Source organism: Pecten maximus, chromosome 8, assembly GCF_902652985.1.
Source record: "Pecten maximus chromosome 8, xPecMax1.1, whole genome shotgun sequence".
Classification (NCBI taxonomy): domain Eukaryota; kingdom Metazoa; phylum Mollusca; class Bivalvia; order Pectinida; family Pectinidae; genus Pecten; species Pecten maximus.
The window spans coordinates 26,568,441-26,590,992 of NC_047022.1; the positions used below are offsets into that span (position 1 = coordinate 26,568,441).

At 38.4% G+C, this 22,552-nt stretch overlaps 1 protein-coding gene across 1 annotated transcript; it reads right to left on the minus strand.

Annotated features, from left to right (window-relative positions):
- Nucleotides 1–212: 212 nt before the first annotated feature.
- Nucleotides 213–22,497, minus strand: LOC117333015 (conditioned medium factor receptor 1-like). The gene is made up of 11 exons (XM_033892125.1): nucleotides 22,247–22,497; nucleotides 20,841–20,916; nucleotides 13,029–13,177; nucleotides 12,319–12,455; nucleotides 11,503–11,614; nucleotides 10,746–10,905; nucleotides 9,519–9,698; nucleotides 6,194–6,283; nucleotides 5,570–5,714; nucleotides 2,560–2,675; nucleotides 213–1,936 (listed from the first exon to the last, which is right to left on the minus strand). Exons 1-11 carry the CDS (start codon nucleotides 22,379–22,381, stop codon nucleotides 1,812–1,814), a joined length of 1,425 nt encoding a protein of 474 aa, XP_033748016.1. The 5' UTR covers nucleotides 22,382–22,497; the 3' UTR covers nucleotides 213–1,811.
- Nucleotides 22,498–22,552: the final 55 nt, after the last annotated feature.

Sequence of the window (22,552 nt, forward strand, 5' to 3'; positions counted from 1 at the left end):
CCCAGATATGTACACGTTATAAAATACTGATTGACTGACTGGTTAAGTAGGTCAGTACTTTGGAGGTAGCATTGGAAAAGTCACATAAAATCAGTGGTATAAAAATCAATAAACTATTCACATAAAAGATGAGACAATATTTACTGAAATCATAAAACAGGAAAACCACAACAGATAAAAATTACAGAAACAGATATTCTAAAACTGCTTTCAGTAAACATGTACATGTATATCCAATACACAAATACCAATGTTCAAAAGTTACGGTCAAACTTGTCCTTAAAGGCCACTCAATATCCAATAAATTAAGTTACTTATTAGGAACTGACATGATCTTAACATACAGGCCTTTATAACCATTATAAACTGTTTTAGTTATATATAGAGATGGCCTTTAGGGCAGCAATGACTGCATTTACATCATAGCACTACTTGGTATAAACAAATACTATCAACATATATTTTGGTAAAGCAGCTATGCACTTGTTCCTAAACAGATCCTAGTTTTGCTCAGGCTACATATCACGTCAATTGTGTATAAATTACGTTTGATGTATTGGTTGTGTACTAATGGTTTTCTATGTAGGAACGAGTGTGGTCCAACAAAATTGTGGGATTTAACTTGATAATGTTCATATCAACATGACATTTAAAACGACAATTATCATGCAGGACACTAGTTTTGTACTAGACAGTGTAATTATTACACCTATTGGTTAAAACTGACTGTTGTTCACATCATTTATTTTACTTAATATTCTAAGCAAATGTCTAGTATAGAATTGGTACTAACTAACTAATTTGGCACTCATCTCAACAGACTACATATCAACAACATCCAATTATATAGATGTGTAGTGATCAACGTTTATGTTTTTAAAATAAATTAATGGTCATCATATTTATACAGCATGTACATTTGAATAATCAAATAAGTGCATAGTATTATATACCTTGCGTGTCTGGATGGAGTATAAACTCTTGAGTATACAATTCATGTGTCAAATCCTGGCATCTGAAATCCTCTGATTTTTATCATATCAAAATTGAAATCTATAAAATTCATATTTAAAAGCAAAATTAATAAATTCAATTATACTGTTTAAACAGCACAGTATATCATGTAGATACAAATTGATTATCATATTAAATGGATACAAAGGACATTTTATACAAAGACCCTCATTGTTATTTCGATTGGATCGTGAGCATGTCTGGAGATTTGAACACTGCAGGTTGATGCCCCAGCATTTGTAGTATAAAAGGTTTTCATAGAAAAGTACAGTGTATCTTGGATAATGTATTCAATTACATGTAATTATGCAGAGTAGCCAGTGTATCAATGTAACTTCACAAACAATGTAGATACACTAATAACATTTGTAATACACTGTATCATTGTAATTTCACAAACAGTGTAGTCACACTATAACATTTGTAATACACTGTATCATTGTAATTTCACAAACAGTGTAGCTATACACTATAACATTTGTAATACATTGTATCAATGTAACTTCACAAACAACAGTGTAACTACACCACAGCATATGTAATACACTGTATCAATGTAACTTCACAAACAACAGTGTAGCCACACTATTAAAAAACCATTTGTAATACACTGTATCAAATGAATGTAACTTCACAAACAGTGTAGCTACACTATAACATTTGCAATACACTGTATTAATTGTAACTTCACAAACAACAGTGTAGCTACACTATAACACTTGTAATAACTCTATCAAACTGAATGTAACTTCACAAACAACAATAGGCTGACATCACAAGTAAGTCTCTGGAATGTTTTAGCTTGATTTCTTTTGTTTTCCAACTGACATTCCAAACAATCTTAAGACACAGAGGCGAATAAGTTCAAAGGTTATAGTCAGTGTGAATTCAGGTTTCAGCATATGAATCTTTGGGACCCGACCTATAAATAAAACAATAAAATTAGGAGTTTATTATAAATGTACCATTATGATTAAATATATTGAAATTAAGGGGGAATTAGCTTCACTAAATAAATGAAAATCTGTATGGTCTTCTATACAATAAAACTTTTAATATCATTTTGCATTATGTTAACCAATATGATTTAATCATTTTGGCATAATGCCAGAAAAAATATGAAGCATTATTTAGAGAAATACAGAAGGAGAAACAGACTCATTTCTCAAAATCTTAACTAGCAGCACCATTTTCAATGAAATATTCTCAAAATCATTTCTAAACAGAGAAAAAAGCATAATACACTGATTTACAACAATCATCAATATGTTATTATATAGTGTATTCATATATTAAGTGCTCTTAGTGATTTCTATCTTAAAAACTTGTGATAATGATTTGTTCTTAGTTCAGTTCGAAACAAATATCATTAGTTCATTAGAGGCAGTAATTCCTTCTTTACTTCAAAATTAACATCACATGATATAAATCTGTGAGAAGATGAACATGTTATCAGTGTTTAAGTTCACGTCATTTTAATGTTTGCAATAAGTTGAAGACTCTTTGTGATGTTAACAACACAGAAGATTCCACTAAAGCCCTGACCTGTCATGATGTCTGTCCATTTTAACAGGAACTTGTCCCCTTTACGCATCACAGCTGCTGTGGCAGCATCCAGTAATATAGGGAATCGGTACGTCAACTGACAAAACGCCATGGACCTGTGTATACCAAAGATATTTCTATACAGGATAACTATATGTAACAAGAGATCCCAGAGGGATCTTGGCGCCCACCATTGAATGATCTTTATAGGTTCTATGTCAGATTGATCTTCTCTCTATTTTTCCCTTCCTTTTACTAATCCGTGCAAATTGAGAAACAACCCTCCAGTACTTTTCAAACAAGGGAATCCTAGCTATATGAAATTTCAGATTTAGTGATAATGGCTGTTTGTTGGCCAGGTTGTTTTCAGGATAGATTGGTCCCAAAGTGCAATACGAGGGACCAAGGGGAACCTACATATGAAATTTGAGAAAGATCCCTTCAGTACTTTCTGAGAAATAGCGATAACAAACTTCAATTGTCAAAATACAAGATGGCTGCCTGTCGACCATGATGTTGACAGATCCCTTCAGTACTTTCTGAGAAATAGCGATAACAAACTTCAATTGTCAAAATCCAAGATGGCTGCCTGTCGGCCATGTTGTTTTCCGATTGGTCTCAAAATGCAATATGCATAACTAGGCACCAAGGGGAACCTACATATGAAATTTGAGAAAGATCCCTTCAGTACTTTCTGAGAAATAGCGGATGATTTTAATAGCCCACCATCTGATACCATCGGATGATGGTGGGCTAACAAGCAGGAACTGAAAAGTAATGGTAAATAGCAACAAGTCAAGGATTATCAGATTAGTATCCTTATTACTAATTTTTATTACTATTCTACTACTACTTATTGACATATTGTAATTAAGATACTAATCTGATAATCCTGGGCTTGTTGCGTTTGACTAATACTTTTTAATTCCTACTATTCTATTAATCGTCCTGAATACCTAGAGGTATCGAAGCAAGGGATGAAGAACCTACATTACCTTTACGAGAAGTACGGCTTTACAACTAGGCCTCAATGTATGCAATTAGTACCTACTAAATGACTCTGTATTGTTACACAGACCAGATATGAGACTTGGGACTGAGGATAGTGACATCAATAATATTATGACATCACAATCATAACAATGCAGATTGCAGACTAATACTGATCTAGCATTAAATTTGGTTGAGACATGTATAAGAATTAACCAAAGGAGATCTCTTTTTTATATTTTTGATAGATCTGTACATTATATACTCAAAAATAGTAGAAATAAATTCTAACAAGAGGCCCATGGGCCTTAACGGTCACCTGAGATTTGAAATATTTCGGCCAACTAAATTGACCCTTTTTGGCCCCACCCATCAGTCCTAATGGGGTCAGTCTATGAAGAGTATTTGATTCTAACATATACACATGTAGTTGATAAGAAGATTTTGGAAATTTCAGTCAATTTGACCCTTTTTGGCCCCGCCCACCAGCCCCTGGAGGTCAACCAGGGCCAACATGTACATAACATCAAACTGTAATCCCATGCTGATAATTTGAACCAAGTAAGAATGAATTCCAATACAAATCCAACAAATAATAGTCAAAAATGTGATTTCCCTATATAAACTATAGTAAAGTTTACCCCCTCCCCAGGGGCAAACATGAGACCCCAGGGTCATGCAATTCACAATTTTGGTAAAGCACCACAAGACCCTTCCATCTATGAAGAGTATTTGATTCTACCATATCTGAGAGTAGGGAAGAAGATTTTTGAAATTTTAGTCAATTTGACCCTTTTTGGCCCCGCCCACCAGCCCCTGGGGGTCAACCGGGGCCAACATGTACATACCATCAAACTGTCATCCCATGCTGATAATTTGAACCAAGTTAGAATGAATTCCAATAGAAATCAAACAAATAATAGTCAAAAATGTGATTTCCCTATAAAAACTATAGTAAAGTTTACCCCCTCCCCAGGGGCAAACGTGAGACCCTAGGGTCATGAAATTCACAATTTTGGTAAAGCACCTTAAGACCCTTCCATCTATGAAGAGTATTTGATTCTACCACATCTGAGAGTGGAGAAGAAGATTTTTGAAATTTTAGTCAATTTGACCCTTTTTGGCCCTGCCCACTAGCCCCTGGGAGTCAATTAGGGCCAACATGTACATAACATCAAACTGTCATCCCATGCTGATAATTTGATACAAGTTAGAATGAATTCCAATACAAATCCAACAAATAATAGTCAAAAATGTGATTTCCCAATATAAACTATAGTAAAGTTTACCCCCTCCCCAGGGGCAAACGTGAGACCCCAGGGTCATGCAATTCACAATTTTGGTAAAGCACCACAAGACCCTTTCATCTATAAAGAGTGTTTGACTCCACCATATCTGAGAGTAGAGAAGAAGATTTTTGAAGTTTTAGTCAATTTGACCCTTTTTGGCCCCACCCCTCAGGCCCCTGGGGGGTGGGGACCATATAATTCACAATTTTGGTTGACCTTCAGCCAAAGAAACTTTCTGCCAAATTTCATTGAATTTTGTTAAGTGGTTTTGGAGAAGAAGTCGAAAATGTAAAAAGTTTACGGACGCACGACGACGGACAAAAGGCGATTAGAATAGGTCACTTGAGACTTCGTCTCAGGTGACCTAAAAATCCTAATAAAAAATGAGCAACAATCTGAAGGTGGATATTACGTTCTGATTAGTCTCAAAATTAACACACCAAAGGAACAAGAGGATGTTACCTAGAAAATTATTCTCAAAACATATGAACAGCTTAATATAATCAGAGAAAGATACAACCAGTACTTTATGAGAATAAGAATTTTTTTTTTTTCAGAATTAAACACTTGTTAGCCATCTGGCTTTTCTGATTTGTCTAAAATTTGGCATGATCAAGAAGAATTTCCACATGAAATATAAGAGAGATCTGTCTTATATTTACCTATATTTGTAATTTGTTGAAAACTTAATAACCAAAGTATTGCTGAATATCAGCTACATAAATACTCACCACCGAAAGTCAAACCCAAACTTGTTCATCCATCTCTGATGATAAATCTTCATTACATCTTTTCCATAGCTGCCATGATTCAAAGTTTCATCTAAAAACATGGCAGCCATTTTGCCACCTTCCATGGCATGGTGAATTCCTTCCCCTATGAAACAAACAATGATACACATAGTCTTACTTCTATTGGTTTTTATTTCACCTTAAATGGCCTGAATTTCATCAATTAATTCTGTGTTGATTCTCAATTTATTTTATTATCATGCTTATTGAAACAAGCAGGTTGCTTTCAAGATTTATGCTAGTTTCAACTTCATATACAAAGTACATTTAATTTAGTAACAACTTATCATTTCTGTGACAGATATTCAGGTAATGAAGAGGTCTAGTATGGTGTAACCACTGTGACGCATCATATACTATTCATTGGGTCTGAGTATATCCCTGGGGTGAGGTGTAGATAGGTGATCAATACCCTACAGAAATCAGCATAGTGGGTATTGCTAAGCAATGCATGTCCCCTACTATTTGTAATGAACATTCCTTATCGGCCTCATTGGTACAAGGTGGCCTAAGGATATCTTGGTCAAATGGGAAAGTATATAAATATGTTGATCATCAATTTACCTGTCATAGGGTCGATCATTCCTGCAGCATCTCCCACAATGAGGACATGGTCACCATATGACACTTTCTCCCCTCCAAGTCTCAGGCTCGCTGGGGATAAACACAGACTAGTCTATATCACCTGATAACTATATACCTTCTCCCCTCCCAGTCTCAGGTAAACTGGGGATAAACACAGACCAGTCTATATCACCTGATAACTATATACCTTCTCCCCTCCCAGTCTCAGACTCACTGAGGATAAACACAGACCAGTCTATATCACCTGATAGCTATATACCTTCTCCCCTTCCAGTCTCAGACTCACTGAGGATAAACACAGACCAGTCTATATCACCTGATAACTATATACCTTCTCCCCTCCCAGTCTCAGGAACACTGAGGATAAACACAGACCAGTCTATATCACCTGATAACTATATACCTTCTCCCCTTCCAGTCTCAGACACATTGAGGATAAACACAGACCAGTCTATATCACCTGATAACTATATACCTTCTCCCCTCCCAGTCTCAGGTAAACTGAGGATAAACACAGACCAGTCTATATCACCTGATAACTATATACCTTCTCCCCTCCCAGTCTCAGACTCACTGAGGATAAACACAGACTAGTCTATATCACCTGATAACTATATACCTTCTCCCCTCCCAGTCTCAGGTAAACTGAGGATAAACACAGACCAGTCTATATCACCTGATAACTATATACCTTCTCCCCTCCCAGTCTCACTGAGGATAAACACAGACCAGTCTATATCACCTGATAACTATATACCTTCTCCCCTCCCAGTCTCAGGTAAACTGAGGATAAACACAGACCAGTCTATATCACCTGATAACTATATACCTTCTCCCATCCCAGTCTCAGACTCACTGAGGATAAACACAGACCAGTCTATATCACCTGATAACTATATACCTTCTCCCCTCCCAGTCTCAGACTCACTGAGGATAAACACAGACTAGTCTATATCACCTGATAACTATATACCTTCTCCCCTCCCAGTCTCCGGTAAACTGAGGATAAACACAGACCAGTCTAAATCACCTGATAACTATATACCTTCTCCCCTCCCAGTCTCCGGTAAACTGAGGATAAACACAGACCAGTCTAAATCACCTGATAACTATATACCTTCTCCCCTCCCAGTCTCAGACTCACTGAGGATAAACACAGACCAGTCTATATCACCTGATAGCTATATACCTTCTCCCCTTCCAGTCTCAGACACATTGAGGATAAACACAGACCAGTCTATATCACCTGATAACTATATACCTTCTCCCCTCCCAGTCTCAGGTAAACTGGGGATAAACACAGACCAGTCTATATCACCTGATAACTATATACCTTCTCCCCTCCCAGTCTCAGACTCACTGAGGATAAACACAGACCAGTCTATATCACCTGATAGCTATATACCTTCTCCCCTTCCAGTCTCAGACTCACTGAGGATAAACACAGACCAGTCTATATCACCTGATAACTATATACCTTCTCCCCTCCCAGTCTCAGGAACACTGAGGATAAACACAGACCAGTCTATATCACCTGATAACTATATACCTTCTCCCCTTCCAGTCTCAGACACATTGAGGATAAACACAGACCAGTCTATATCACCTGATAACTATATACCTTCTCCCCTCCCAGTCTCAGGTAAACTGAGGATAAACACAGACCAGTCTATATCACCTGATAACTATATACCTTCTCCCCTCCCAGTCTCAGACTCACTGAGGATAAACACAGACCAGTCTATATCACCTGATAACTATATACCTTCTCCCCTCCCAGTCTCAGGTAAACTGAGGATAAACACAGACCAGTCTATATCACCTGATAACTATATACCTTCTTCCCTCCCAGTCTCACTGAGGATAAACACAGACCAGTCTATATCACCTGATAACTATATACCTTCTCCCCTCCCAGTCTCAGGTAAACTGAGGATAAACACAGACCAGTCTATATCACCTGATAACTATATACCTTCTCCCATCCCAGTCTCAGACTCACTGAGGATAAACACAGACCAGTCTATATCACCTGATAACTATATACCTTCTCCCCTCCCAGTCTCAGACTCACTGAGGATAAACACAGACCAGTCTATATCACCTGATAACTATATACCTTCTCCCCTCCCAGTCTCCGGTAAACTGAAGATAAACACAGACCAGTCTAAATCACCTGATAACTATATACCTTCTCCCCTCCCAGTCTCCGGTAAACTGAGGATAAACACAGACCAGTCTAAATCACCTGATAACTATATACCTTCTCCCCTCCCAGTCTCAGACTCACTGAGGATAAACACAGACCAGTCTATATCACCTGATAGCTATATACCTTCTCCCCTTCCAGTCTCAGACTCACTGAGGATAAACACAGACTAGTCTATATCACCTGATAACTATATACCTTCTCCCCTCCCAGTCTCCGGTAAACTGAGGATAAACACAGACCAGTCTAAATCACCTGATAGCTAATACCTTCTCCCCTCCCAGTCTCAGACTCACTGAGGATAAACACAGACTAGTCTATATCACCTGATAACTATATACCTTCTCCCCTCCCAGTCTCAGGCTCGCTGGGGATAAACACAGACCATTCTATATCACCTGATAACTATATACCTTCTCCCCTCCCAGTCTCAGACTCACTAAGGATAAACACAGACCAGTCTATATCACCTGATAGCTATATACCTTCTCCCCTCCCAGTCTCAGACTCACTGAGGATAAACACAGACCAGTCTATATCACCTGATAACTATATACCTTCTCCCCTCCCAGTCTCAGACTCACTGAGGATAAACACAGACCAGTCTATATCACCTGATAGCTATATACCTTCTCCCCTTCCAGTCTCAGACTCACTGAGGATAAACACAGACTAGTCTATATCACCTGATAACTATATACCTTCTCCCCTTCCAGTCTCAGACACACTGAGGATAAACACAGACCAGTCTATATCACCTGATAACTATATACCTTCTCCCCTCCCAGTCTCAGACTCACTGAGGATAAACACAGACTAGTCTATATCACCTGATAACTATTTACATACGACTGACACTGTTAAGACTGAGAAATAGTGAATCTTTCCAATTTCACCATATAAAAGAAATAGGGGGTCTACATTTATATAAAGTTACATTGCAAAAGGTCACAATTCAATGTCACATAAAAGAGAAAAGATTCAAGGTCACTTTGGCAAAGGTCTTCAATATTGAAGGTAAGTAAATTTAAGTTTCACTATCTAGTTAGTCCTAGCAAACTACAGCAGGACATTAATTTACTGAATTACACATACCAGCTCTCATTCTCTCAATTTTAAAGTTATCACCGAGTGCTCGGCTGATATTGGGGTCATTCTTCATAAGGTTGTTGTGCCAATACGTAAGGTCGTCAGGGGTGACCTTAGGGTTTCCTGGTATGATGTACACACAGTAATTCAGCACATCGTTAGGGTGTCGGAATAGTGCAGAATAACCTGAAACACATATTGATCTGATAAGGTCTGAATGGACCCTTGGATTGGTGCAAACACATAAATATATTTGGAACTTTTTGTATTTGGAACTTTTCAGTTTTTTAAATTGTTTTATTCAATTTCATTTCCATATGCAACACATGAACACTTACATCATCATTATCAGACATCATAAATACATGTTAGTAGTAACATGCATCTTGGTAAAAGTATTTGGAAATATGACTATTTGTTTGGCTTAATTAAATTTCAACAAGTTTCAATTAATATCCCATTGCCAAATAATCTTTTTTCTATTATTATCAGTTTAGCTAATATCACCACAACAATTTACAATCTTATCTGACTATTACAGCAGTACAGACTGCACAATACACTAAAACTAAATACTTACATTACAATAAGTATTTACTATACCATATCCATCTGATTGAATCAGTTTATTTTTTTATCACTGTAAACTAATTCTAAAATGGACAAGCCAGAAAGATGCTTTTACAGTAAATTATAAAGTAAATATAATGATGTTTTCATCCTAACCCATTAATATCTTTTTGAGAATTTAGAAGAAAACCTGCCTGGTATGTTTATAATAATATTGAAGTAATTTATTAATAATTTATGGCATTTTCTCAAAATCTGAGTTTTTTATGACCTCCGGAAAAGACCAAACAATTTTAATTCATATGTTTGGTGATTTAAGATATACAAAAATGTATTACAATGTACAATCTAGGTTTGTTATAAATATCATTCAATCATGTACTTGTGACTTCAAGGGGTCCGCCATTTGATCTTACTGCTGTCAAGTTTTGTTAAATATTTTATAAGATATCATAATGAAGATACATCTGGTATCTTGAACACATTCAAGCTTTTTATTTTAAAAGTGGTATGGTGTGCATATGAACTAAATCTGTCAAAAAGTTTATGAGATATCTTGTACAAAAGATAATTGTGGATGGACGGATAAAAACACATACACACACAGACAAAGTGATTACTATATACTCCCTAGGCCCCCTTTATCAGTGGGGATACAATTACCTGGAAGCATGCCCTTGTTGTAGAAAACTACACCGTCAGCTTTGAACTTGTGGGTACCCCCTTCCACATAGGCTCGGGAACAGTTACTGTCTGGGGGGCGGGTGATGAGTCCTAGCTGTGTGCCAAGGCGTGATGGAGCACCATCAGCACAGACCAACACCTGACACAAACACAACAGATTTACCTTGACATACACGTACAACAGAAACATCTACCAGACAACGGCATGACAGAATGCTCCATATTACTGGTACAAAATACCACTGTACATTAACATCGTAAAATCTTGAGATGACTAGAAGTTTTGAAATGATCAAACCATCATTTTCAAGGCTGAAGACAATGTCATGCAAATGCTAAGGTGTGTCACCAGCTGGGATCACTAATGCACTGACAGTGGAGCAATGTTGCAATCAAGTGCAGTCAAACAGCTTCAGACCGCTCTCCCCTAAAACATGGGTTTAAGACCCACTAGTCACAAGGCTTCGGGGTGATGTCAATTACATATTTCCTCAGTGACAGTGTAATAAAAGCAACACAGGGCTATGCTGTTTTTTAATTCGTAAACAATATCAAATAAAGATCCATTTTATTTCCATCAACTGAAGGATGATTGAAAAGATGTTATTGTTATTAATTTTCACCCTTCATCATATGTAGGCATAACCAAAAACAAAACTTTAAAATATCTCAGTTGAGATTGACCGAGTGGCAGGTGGATGGAGAGGAAAACTATTGAATAACGGAGAATATGTACCCTTGATTTAAATGTTGTTGTGCTGCCTTCTTTATAAATTGTCCACAGTCCAGTCTCCTGGTCAAACTTGGCTTCAGCCACTGGCCATTCTTCCCTCAGGTCTGCTCCTATCCTAAGTAAAAACTAATTATACTTAGTAATTATTACCACGTTATTAGTCTAGCCTCCTGGTTAAACTTGACTTCAGCCACTATTAAATTCCAGAATTTTCCCAATCTTTATATTTGAGGACTTCCAGATTGTTAAATCAAATGATCTTATCTGGTTATTTGATTTATACAATGTATATTGTTCAATATTGTAATGGTGTAAGAACTCTTTGGATTGAAATTTTCCTACCATTTGGCATGAAATGTTTCTATCATAAAAACACCCCTCCTCTTCTACCCATTACCAGCTGATGAGGTATCTCAATGCTACAATGGTTCTTAAATCATCATAGACAACTATTGACAATGTGTGCGATACTTTTTGAAGCAACTTTCCCAAGACAGTTATCCTTGTCAGGCAGTATTTGGTTTGGTTTTGCTTTTGTTTAACGTCCTATTAACAGCCAGGGTCATTTAAGGACATGCCAGGTTTTGGAGGTGGAGGAAAACCGGAGTACCCGGAGAAAAACCACCAGTCTAAGGTCAGTACCTGGCAACTGCCCCACGTAGGTTTCAAACTCGCAACTCAGAGGTGGAGGGCTAGTGTTAAAGTGTCAGGACACCTTAACCCCTCGGCCACCGCCGGAGTATGCTTATAAGATCTCCTTTAGACAGTTCAGAGAGTCCTCCCAGACTTATAACATGTTAATTAACAAAAGATGAGCACCTTCTAGCTGCCTTGGCGATAGCCTCGTCCAGGTGTATGCGTTTACAGGCAATAGCAGCAGGTATGTCTCCCAGCCCTTCCTTACTACGACCAATATAACTTAGGCCTCCAGGGCTACACAGGCCTCCACTGTCTGCCTGTCAAATAAATAATTTTATTGATCTTTCAAACAAGTACATGTACTTTTATTTTGATCTATTCTTCCACAAATTTCATATTATTACAAAGTTGTATTTTTTAACTGGTTTAACGCCAAATTCTTAATTCTCTGGTGAAAATTTCCCATGGGAAAGAATTAGCTTGTTCAATTATGTCACAGAGCTAGGAAGAAATCATATGGCAGGTTATTAATCGTCTCCGACCTGAACATTTTCAGCTAGTTGACTGGTTGGATTTAATTTCTTCTGCTTCTGATGTAGTAATATTTTGGAAAAACAACTCTCTTCTGCACCCCCCCCCCCCCCCCCCCCCCCCCCTCCCATCCTGACAATGCTGTTTATGACTGGAAGAAGGATGAAAAATCAGCAGTTATTTTTATCCTGCCCTATGATGAATTTTTTTTGAGAGAAAAGTTACGTATATGTAGGCCCAGTTTCAGAGACCATAGTCTTTTAGAGGTTTAGGGAAATAATCAATCATTTCCCATTATAACTCAACAATCAAAAAATATCAAAAAGAACACTGTATTAGGTTCATTACTCTGTACTTACAACATGAGCCTTCTTGTCCTTAAGGAGTTGGTCATACAGGCCCATTTCTATAAGGATCTCTATGGCGGTCTTACACACTGCATCTCCACAATATTTGTCTCGTGGGAACTTCTTCTTCTCCAATAACAAACACTTCCAACCTAGTTTACCTGCAAAATATAGTGATGTATATATATGTATAATATCCAACTGAGTTTACATGCAATATGTATTTTTCATTTTCCTACACTTTTTAATACTAGTATCAGATTTTAACATGTAAAGCTAATCAGTGTTGTTTTCTTTCTTTTTTCGCTTAGTTGTTTTTATTATCATTAACAACAATTTGCTTTTAATATAATTATTCTGATATACTTTCTGACCTAGCAGCTAGGAATGGCACAAGGCATGATTAGTATAGCAGTCTACACTACTCTAAGACACATTAACAAAGAAAATCTGTCAATTTCTGACAGGTTTCTAATAACTCTAATTTGACCACTGTTAGGATAAATCTATCAATGATAATCAATTAGAACAAAATCTCAGCTGCAGAACCAATCCAGTGTATACAGTGGCATCATCATCTGGGTTAAAAAGTTTGACATTCTTATCAGCGTTTTTGGTGAAAAATAGATTGTATATCCACCAGACAAATAGACCGATAAACAAATATGGTGTACACGTGTATTATACATGTGGGGGACTATACATGTGTATAGTACATGTGAGGGACTATACAGGTGTATAGTACATGTGAGGGACTATACATGTGTAAAGTACATGTGGGGGACTATACAGGTGTATAGTACATGTGGGGGACTATATATACAGCTGTATAGTACATGTGGGGGACTATACAGGTGTAAAGTACATGTGGGGGACTTTACATGAGTAAAGTACATGTGGGGGACTATACACATGTATAGTACATCTGGGGGACTATACAGGTGTATAGTACATGTGGGGGACTATACATGAGTATAGTACATGTGGGGGACTATACCGGTGTATAGTACATGTGGGGGACTATACCGGTGTATAGTACATGTGAGGGACTATACCGGTGTATAGTACATGTGGGGGACTATACACCTGTATAGTACATGTGAGGGACTAGTACTATACACCTGTATAGTACATGTGAGGGACTATACACCTGTATAGTACATGTGAGGGACTATACACCTGTGTTACATGCTGACAGGCTAACGTCTGCCCCGTGACGCTGGCCTCTGATCGTTTAAAGCACTTGGTCTCTGTAGCTTTGCTCTACATCCAAGCTTAATATGGCCCTTCTGACCACATCTGTAGCAGGTTGGTTCCTCAAAAGCTGCAGCACCCTGCTGATCATTCCCATCGTCTGAGAACTGCTGAGGCTGCTGGTTGAACTGGTTTTCTCTGCCTCCTCTATAACGTTGTTGCTCTCTGCCTTGGCTTGCGTTGACCCGAGTTTGCTTATGTTGAGACTGGCTTCCTTGGCGCTCTACCCTCAGATCCTTCACCTCTGCAGCCAACTGCTGGATGATTCCCTTCAACTCGCTCATCTCGGACTTGCCGGGCTCCATCACTGTAGTGGCAACTTTGGTAATGGTGGCCTCTTTCTTCGCCACCTTTTCAGGTTGCCGACTATTCCAGTCATCTTCTAGTCGTCTCAAGGCTATCCTTAACTCGTCAAAGTCGTTGATAATCTCATGCATGTATCCGGAAGCATCTTTCAATGCAGGCTTCAATCCACACCAAAGCATCGTACACAACATTGAGTTTGCCTTGTGTTTGGTAACCTGTCCACTCTCAACAGCCTTTTCTACAAGATCTTCAAGTCGGCAACTCCAGGAAGCAACATCCTCATCAGCATGTTGCTTGGCACTGTAGAATTGGGCAAGTAGCATCTCCGCCTGTTGTACATTTCCAAAGACACTGTCCATCTTTTCCAATATAGTAGTGTATGATGCCGAAGGGTCAAGATGTGAGCGTACTCTCAGGGCATTTCCTCTTAGGGAACTACGGATAGCCTGGGAAATTAGTAGCAGCTGGGTGTCCTTCATTGATGATGCAGAGAACCTCATTCCGCCATACGTCATATGAGACATCTTTCTTGGCGTCTCCAGAGAATGGCGATATCTTTGGAAAATGCTGCATAGTTCCAGTATTGTATGTGAAAAGACTAGGCTTGACTTCCTGCTCTGCAGTTGTGGTAGCTGTGGTACCCTTCATCCATGCTTGGAAATCCTCTAAGGTGTCCCCTTTAGGTTTAACCTTCAAAGCCTTCAGGTGACCCAGGAGCTTCTTCACTTCCTCTTCAGTCATGTCATGATCAGCCATGGTTAGGGATGGGAGTGACAACAGTACAAAACCGCACAAATTACTCCAAAACGCATGCAAAATTTGATGTGATCCAAGTTGTGTTTTACCCAAGGATAAACTATAAATTATATGGGATTTAACAAAATAAATCGATAGATAAATAGCATTGGGCAATGTGAAATACACGGCAAAAAACAAATGCCACAAAAAAAAATCAAATGCTTGAACAGAAAATATAAAAAAAAAAAAAAAAAAAATGTTGTACAATACTTCAATGTATACTGACTGCAGCGCTGTCACACCTCGTTCAGTTAATTTAATTTAGACATTTAACATAAAACGTATAACATGGAACACAAATAACATAGAAAACTGAATATATATATGGTTGATGTGTGTGTGACACAGCTACAGTAGTAAACTTCACTGTCAAAATATATGCAAAAATAAGCAATGTCCAATGATATAGCACGGTACAGTAAGTAAACAAGAAGCGGTGTACCACTAGCAATCACAACCCAAAGCAAATCAGTCGAATTAATCGAACAATGATGTGTATACATATGTACATGTATACGTAGGCAGAATAAGCTATTATTCTAATATGGGATATGCCTGTAATATTATTCAATAAAAAAAAAAGTTTCAATAGGCGCAAGGCAATGCATGGGTACTATAAGTATATGCTAGTGATATCAATGTGACCTTTTGAAATAAATGTCCAATTGTCCATTGGGAAAGCAACACAAATCCTTTAATCCAAATAAATGAGGCGAAATCAATAAAGTTTGTCTATATGGGCATCGCCATCTTGAAAAGTCTTGGTCACTGATGCGTTTGCATTGGAGACAAGTTCCAGTAATATGAAGATCACAGCGTTCGAGGTCCTGCTGACGCTTCCGAGTACCCGTGACGTCACTATAGCCTACCTGTAGACCACAACTCGCGCACGTGCAATATGCCACTGTCAGTGTACAAACTGTAATGAGTAGTCACAATATAAAACAGGTAGTATAATAGGACACAGGTAAAATGTTCCTCATAACACAGAATTACACGCACAGTTCTCGATGTAAATAGCAATGGTCCTCACTGGGGGCTCCAAATGTTACAGGGTTGGGTTTCCGCTCAAATAATAAGACGAAATCCTGTGTTGAGTTCGAACCATTTATTCAAGTAGTTGTGATGATATATATACCAGACTCTGCGTGTGGCACAAAGTCTAAGATACTCATGGTATCGTCATACTAGAGACTTGAAAATATTACATCAGGACTGTATATTCAATGTTTGGCCAGTGCGACAAAAAAGTACAGTCCGACCTCTGGTTGTCACGATCGTATATTTGACAATGACCGGAAAACCGATCTGGCGCCAAAACATTGGACCAATAAAAACGTACATATCTCTATGACGTAAGACAAAAGACTTGACCATTGACCACGGTACATAATACGGACGGACGAGAATATAACGAAATGATATAACATTACATTTTGAACATAACAATACTTATTACTTCTAGGTAATCACAGAACAATTTAGTTACAAAATATACATAATATAATCCTGCCACACCTGTATAGTACATGTGGGGGACTATACACGTGTATAGTACATGTGGGGGATTATACACGTGTATAGTACATGTGGGGGACTGTACACCTGTATAGTACATGTGGGGGACTATACACCTGTATAGTACATGTGGGGGACTATACACATGTATAGTACATGTGGGGGACTATACAGGTGTAAAGTACATGTGGGGGACTATACAGGTGTATAGTACATGTGGGGGACTATACACATGTATAGTACATGTGGGGGACTATACACATGTATAGTACATGTGGGGGACTATACAGGTGTAAAGTACATGTGGGGGACTATACACGTGTATAGTACATGTGGGGGACTATACACGTGTAAAGTACATCTGGGGGACTATATACACCTGTATAGTACATGTGGGGGACTATACACGTGTAAAGTACATGTGGGGGACTATACCGGTGTATAGTACATGTGAGGGACTATACACCTGTAAAGTACATGTGGGGGACTATACACGTGTATAGTACATGTGGGGGACTATACAGGTGTATAGTACATGTGGGGGACTATACACCTATATAGTACATGTGAGGGACTATACACCTATATAGTACATGTGGGGGACTATACACGTGTATAGTACATGTGAGGGACTATACACCTATATAGTACATGTGGGGGACTATACACCTGTATAGTACATGTGGGGGACTATACACCTGTATCATACATGTGGGGGACTGTACACCTGTATAGTACATGTGGGGGACTATATACCTGTAAAGTACATGTGGGGGACTATACACGTGTAAAGTACATCTGGAGGACTATATACACCTGTATAGTACATGTGGGGGACTATACACGTGTATAGTACATGTGGGGGACTATACACGTGTAAAGTACATCTGGAGGACTATATACACCTGTATAGTACATGTGAGGGACTATACACGTGTATAGTACATGTGAGGGACTATACATGTGTAAAGTACATCTGGAGGACTATACACCTGTATAGTACATGTGGGGGACTATACATGTGTATAGTACATGTGAGGGACTATACAGGTGTAAAGTACATGTGGGGGACTATACACCTATATAGTACATGTGAGGGACTATACACCTATATAGTACATGTGGGGGACTATACACGTGTATAGTACATGTGAGGGACTATACACCTATATAGTACATGTGGGGGACTATACACCTGTATAGTACATGTGGGGGACTATACACCTGTATCATACATGTGGGGGACTGTACACCTGTATAGTACATGTGGGGGACTATACACCTGTAAAGTACATGTGGGGGACTATACAGGTGTAAAGTACATCTGGAGGACTATATACACCTGTATAGTACATGTGGGGGACTATACACGTGTATAGTACATGTGGGGGACTATACACGTGTAAAGTACATCTGGAGGACTATATACACCTGTATAGTACATGTGAGGGACTATACAGGTGTAAAGTACATGTGGGGGACTATACACCTGTATAGTACATGTGAGGGACTATATATACACCTGTATAGTACATGTGAGGGACTATACAATCCAACAAAATACAGGGTTGCCAGTACATATAAATAGTGTAAACAGTGTCGTCAGTAATACCAAATATATTTCAAGAGTGGGAATACTAATTTGATATTTACATTACAAGTACATTGCATCAAAATATTAGCCACACGAGTGAAAATATTTTGTATTACTGAATATACTGTTAGATATTCTGTTTACAAAACTTTTAACAAAAGATACTGGATCAGCTTTTAATTTTCCCCATGGTTGTTTCTAAGCAGTGTTTTGATTGGTCAAATTAGAAAAAGGAATGTTTTTCATTCGTGAAAAATATCACATTCATAAGAATTTTTTTCTATATTTTACTGGTTAAAATGTAATAAGTACCAATTTTCTGATAAGCTTATTAACCATAACACAAGGAAGTGATTCAGTTGTAATGGGGAGAAACCCTTAAGCTAAGTACCAGACACTTATCACTATAAATAAAGAGTAGTGTTGATAAGCGTCCATAACTAAATCTTGATCACTATCATATACATACATATATGTATAGGACATCAGTACAAGTCATTATCAGTAGCATGTCCTCGTGCAAGGTCCAAAGTGAGTTTGAGGTCAATGATCAAGGTCATTGATATCATAGCTCTATATCTGTCATTAAACCTGTATCAAAGCTACCAGTGGATTTGAATCATTCAAATGTTCCGCAGTGAAGTGGAGAATTCTAACCCAATCTATCATACCCATCCTTTTCTACAAATAAATAAATAAAAATTTTAGCACATCTAAAATGTCTTAAAATTTGTCATAATTACTCTTCATGATACTGGGCTATTTGGTTATTGAGAAGTTGTTTAAAGAACTTAACACATTTGACCCCTTTGACTTTAAAAGAAGTCCATTTGCATGTTCTTAATGTTCATTCATTTTAGTGATATTGAAGCCATTCATCCTATGTACTGGTTTAAAAAAAAGGATTATTTTCATGACCCCATGTTTTTCAGATGTTGACCCCAGTAATCCAGACAAAGGTTGCCAGTTGGACAGATGGACATGTCAGATGAAGAACTATAGCATAAGCTAATAGCCATTTGAGGAGGTGAGGTGAAAGCAAACTGCAGCTAAATACATGTAAATGTACATATGACCTGGTTAGAAAAAAAATGTTTGCTATGGAATTTAGATTTTGTTCTAATACTGATAATGGTATAAACAATCTCAATTTCATGAATGAATTCCTGCATATTAAATTAAAATAAAATTCTAACAGTATATTCAGTTATACAAAATATTTTCACTTGTGTGGCTAATATTTTGATGCAATGTACTTGAATTAAATTCCTATCAGATCACACACCAATCACTCATTTCAAGAAAGAAGTCACTCACAAAGGATGTCACCATCAGTGGCACTAGCTTGATCACCAGTATGACACAATAAAACACTTTCCAAGGAGGTCACCACAGGTGGCCCTAGCTAGTCCTAGTGTATGACAGGATAAAACACTTACCAAGGAGGTCACCACAGGTGGCCCTAGCTGGTCCTACTGTATGACAGGACAAAACACTTTCCAAGGAGGTCACCACAGGTGGCCCTAGCTGGTCCTACTGTATGACAGGACAAAACACTTACCAAGGAGGTCACCACAGGTGGCTCTAGCTGGTCCTACTGTATGACAGGACAAAACACTTACCAAGGAGGTCACCACAGGTGGCCCTAGCTTGTCCTACTGTATGACAGGACAAAACACTTACCAAGGAGGTCACCACAGGTGGCTCTAGCTGGTCCTACTGTATGACAGGACAAAACACTTTCCAAGGAGGTCACCACAGGTGGCCCTAGCTGGTCCTACTGTATGACAGGACAAAACACTTACCAAGGAGGTCACCACAGGTGGCTCTAGCTGGTCCTACTGTATGACAGGATAAAACACTTACCAAGGAGGTCACCACAGGTGGCCCTAGCTAGTCCTTCAGTATGACAGGACAAAACGCTTACCAAGGAAGTAACCACAGGTGGCCCTAGCTAGTCCTAGTGTATGACAGGATAAAACACTTACCAAGGAGGTCACCACAGGTGGCCCTAGCTAGTCCTTCAGTATGACAGGACAAAACGCTTACCAAGGAAGTAACCACAGGTGGCCCTAGCTAGTCCTAGTGTATGACAGGATAAAACACTTTCCAAGGAGGTCACCACAGGTGGCCCTAGCTGGTCCTACTGTATGACAGGATAAAACACTTACCAAGGAGGTCACCACAGGTGGCCCTAGCAAGTCCTACTGTATGACAGGATAAAACACTTACCAAGGAAGTAACCACAGGTGGCCCTAGCTAGTCCTAGTGTATGAAAGGATAAAACACTTACCAAGGAGGTCACCACAGGTGGCCCTAGCTGGTCCTACTGTATGACAGGATAAAACACTTACCAAGGAAGTAACCACATGTGGCTCCAGCTGGACCTGCTCCAACAATGGCCACATCATAATGTACCTTCTCTATACTCTATAACATAAAAATACAACAAAATCTGTATCATACAATTCATCATATGGTCAGAGAAAAATGTTTGTAATTGTAAATATTGTTTTGAATTTAATATATATATTCTAGATATTTTATGTTTTGTGCTGCTTTGTCATCCTGATCTTCCTCTTGCTTTTAATCTGCTTTAGTTAAATCATAACTTAGAGTTTACTAGCTCTAGAGGAGAGGGAAAACAAGATACAACAACCAAACTGCAGGTACTTCAGCCCAGGGCCTCCACACTCAAGATGGACGCTCTTACCATTTGAGCTACGCCACAGATGTCTAGTTTGGTTTGGTTTATTTTGTTTAACGTCCTATTAACAGCCAAGGTCATTTAAGGATGGCTTCCCGTGCGTGCGACATGCATGGGTGTGGTGAGCGCGTATGTGTGTTTTGAGAGGCTGTGGTATGTTCGTGTTATGTCTCCTTGTGATAGGCAGGAACTTTTGCCGATTTATAGCGTACCTCACTGAAGCACACTGCCGAAGACACCCAGCAGCACACTCCACCCGGTCTATTACTGACAACGGGCGAACCAGTCGTCCCACTCCAAATATGTTGAGCGCTAAAATAAGCAGGAGTAGCAACTACCATTTTTAAAGACTGTGGTATGTCTCGGCTACGGGACAGAACCCAAAGCCTTCCTCACAGCGGCGAACGCTCAACTAAAGGCCAAAAGTGAGGCATTGTCAAGGGAGACATTAGGAAGAAGAAAGTTGTTCAGAAAGAAGAGAAAACATAAGATCCCAAATTTAATTGCCTCTTACGATCATGCAATGGGGGCAGCAGGTACAATTCTTACGCCCTACCTGCAGGGCAGACGGATGTTTAGCCTCGAGTCCAGTTTTGCTACATATATACATGTACACCATTAGCAATTTAAGAATATTGTCTGAAGCATTGCATTTTAAGTCAAAATTGCTTTGAAATATTGATATAGATAAATGCAATTAGACATATTGTGCAAAACCACCAACCTATATATAATTTGCAAACTCACTTATTATACACCAGTTGGGAGTATGGTTTGGTTACTAAAATCGCTAAACAGTGTTGTTTTTTTTCAGTACTCTAGGCCTACATTAGTACATGAGTGTATAAATGTACCATACACCTGTAGATTCCAATCCAGTATCATAGAATTGAGATTTATGGTGAAATAAAGCATTGTGACTAAAATAGTAGTTTACAACAGCTACAGAAGTCTTCTGTATAAGGATTGGAAAAAGTCACTGTCAAAACGAAAGAAAGCTGCAGAAGCTGAGGACAATGAGAGTTATTTCCCTTTGTATAGTTTTTGTTTTACCTTGTCTTTGTCGTGTGGATATCTTGATGAAAAATTTTGTATGTTCTCTTCCTTTCTTGGTCTCAAATAAACAAAACAGATTAAAAGAATTGTAAAGAGTAAGCATATAAAAATGCCCAATAATAATGTATCCATCACTCAGTCACTAGAAAGCCGGTGGACCGATCGATGTTTGTTTGATCCGGTAGTTATCTAGAATGAACTTTGACCTCGTTACTTCGTCTCATGTAAAACACTTATTTATTCTACTTAATAGATTATCTGATCGTAACTATTATATAGCAACTATTTGAAGAATATAATATT

Excerpts from the sequence above, each read along its gene's own strand:
- LOC117333015 (XM_033892125.1), bottom strand. The coding sequence starts at position 22,381 with ATGGATACATTATTATTGGGCATTTTTATATGCTTACTCTTTACAATT. Across the intron at positions 20,917-22,246 it reads ATCCACACGACAAAGACAAG|AGTATAGAGAAGGTACATTA; the intron begins GTAAAACAAAAA and ends TTTATGTTATAG. Across the intron at positions 10,906-11,502 it reads CAACAACATTTAAATCAAGG|GTGTTGGTCTGTGCTGATGG; the intron begins GTACATATTCTC and ends TGTTTGTGTCAG.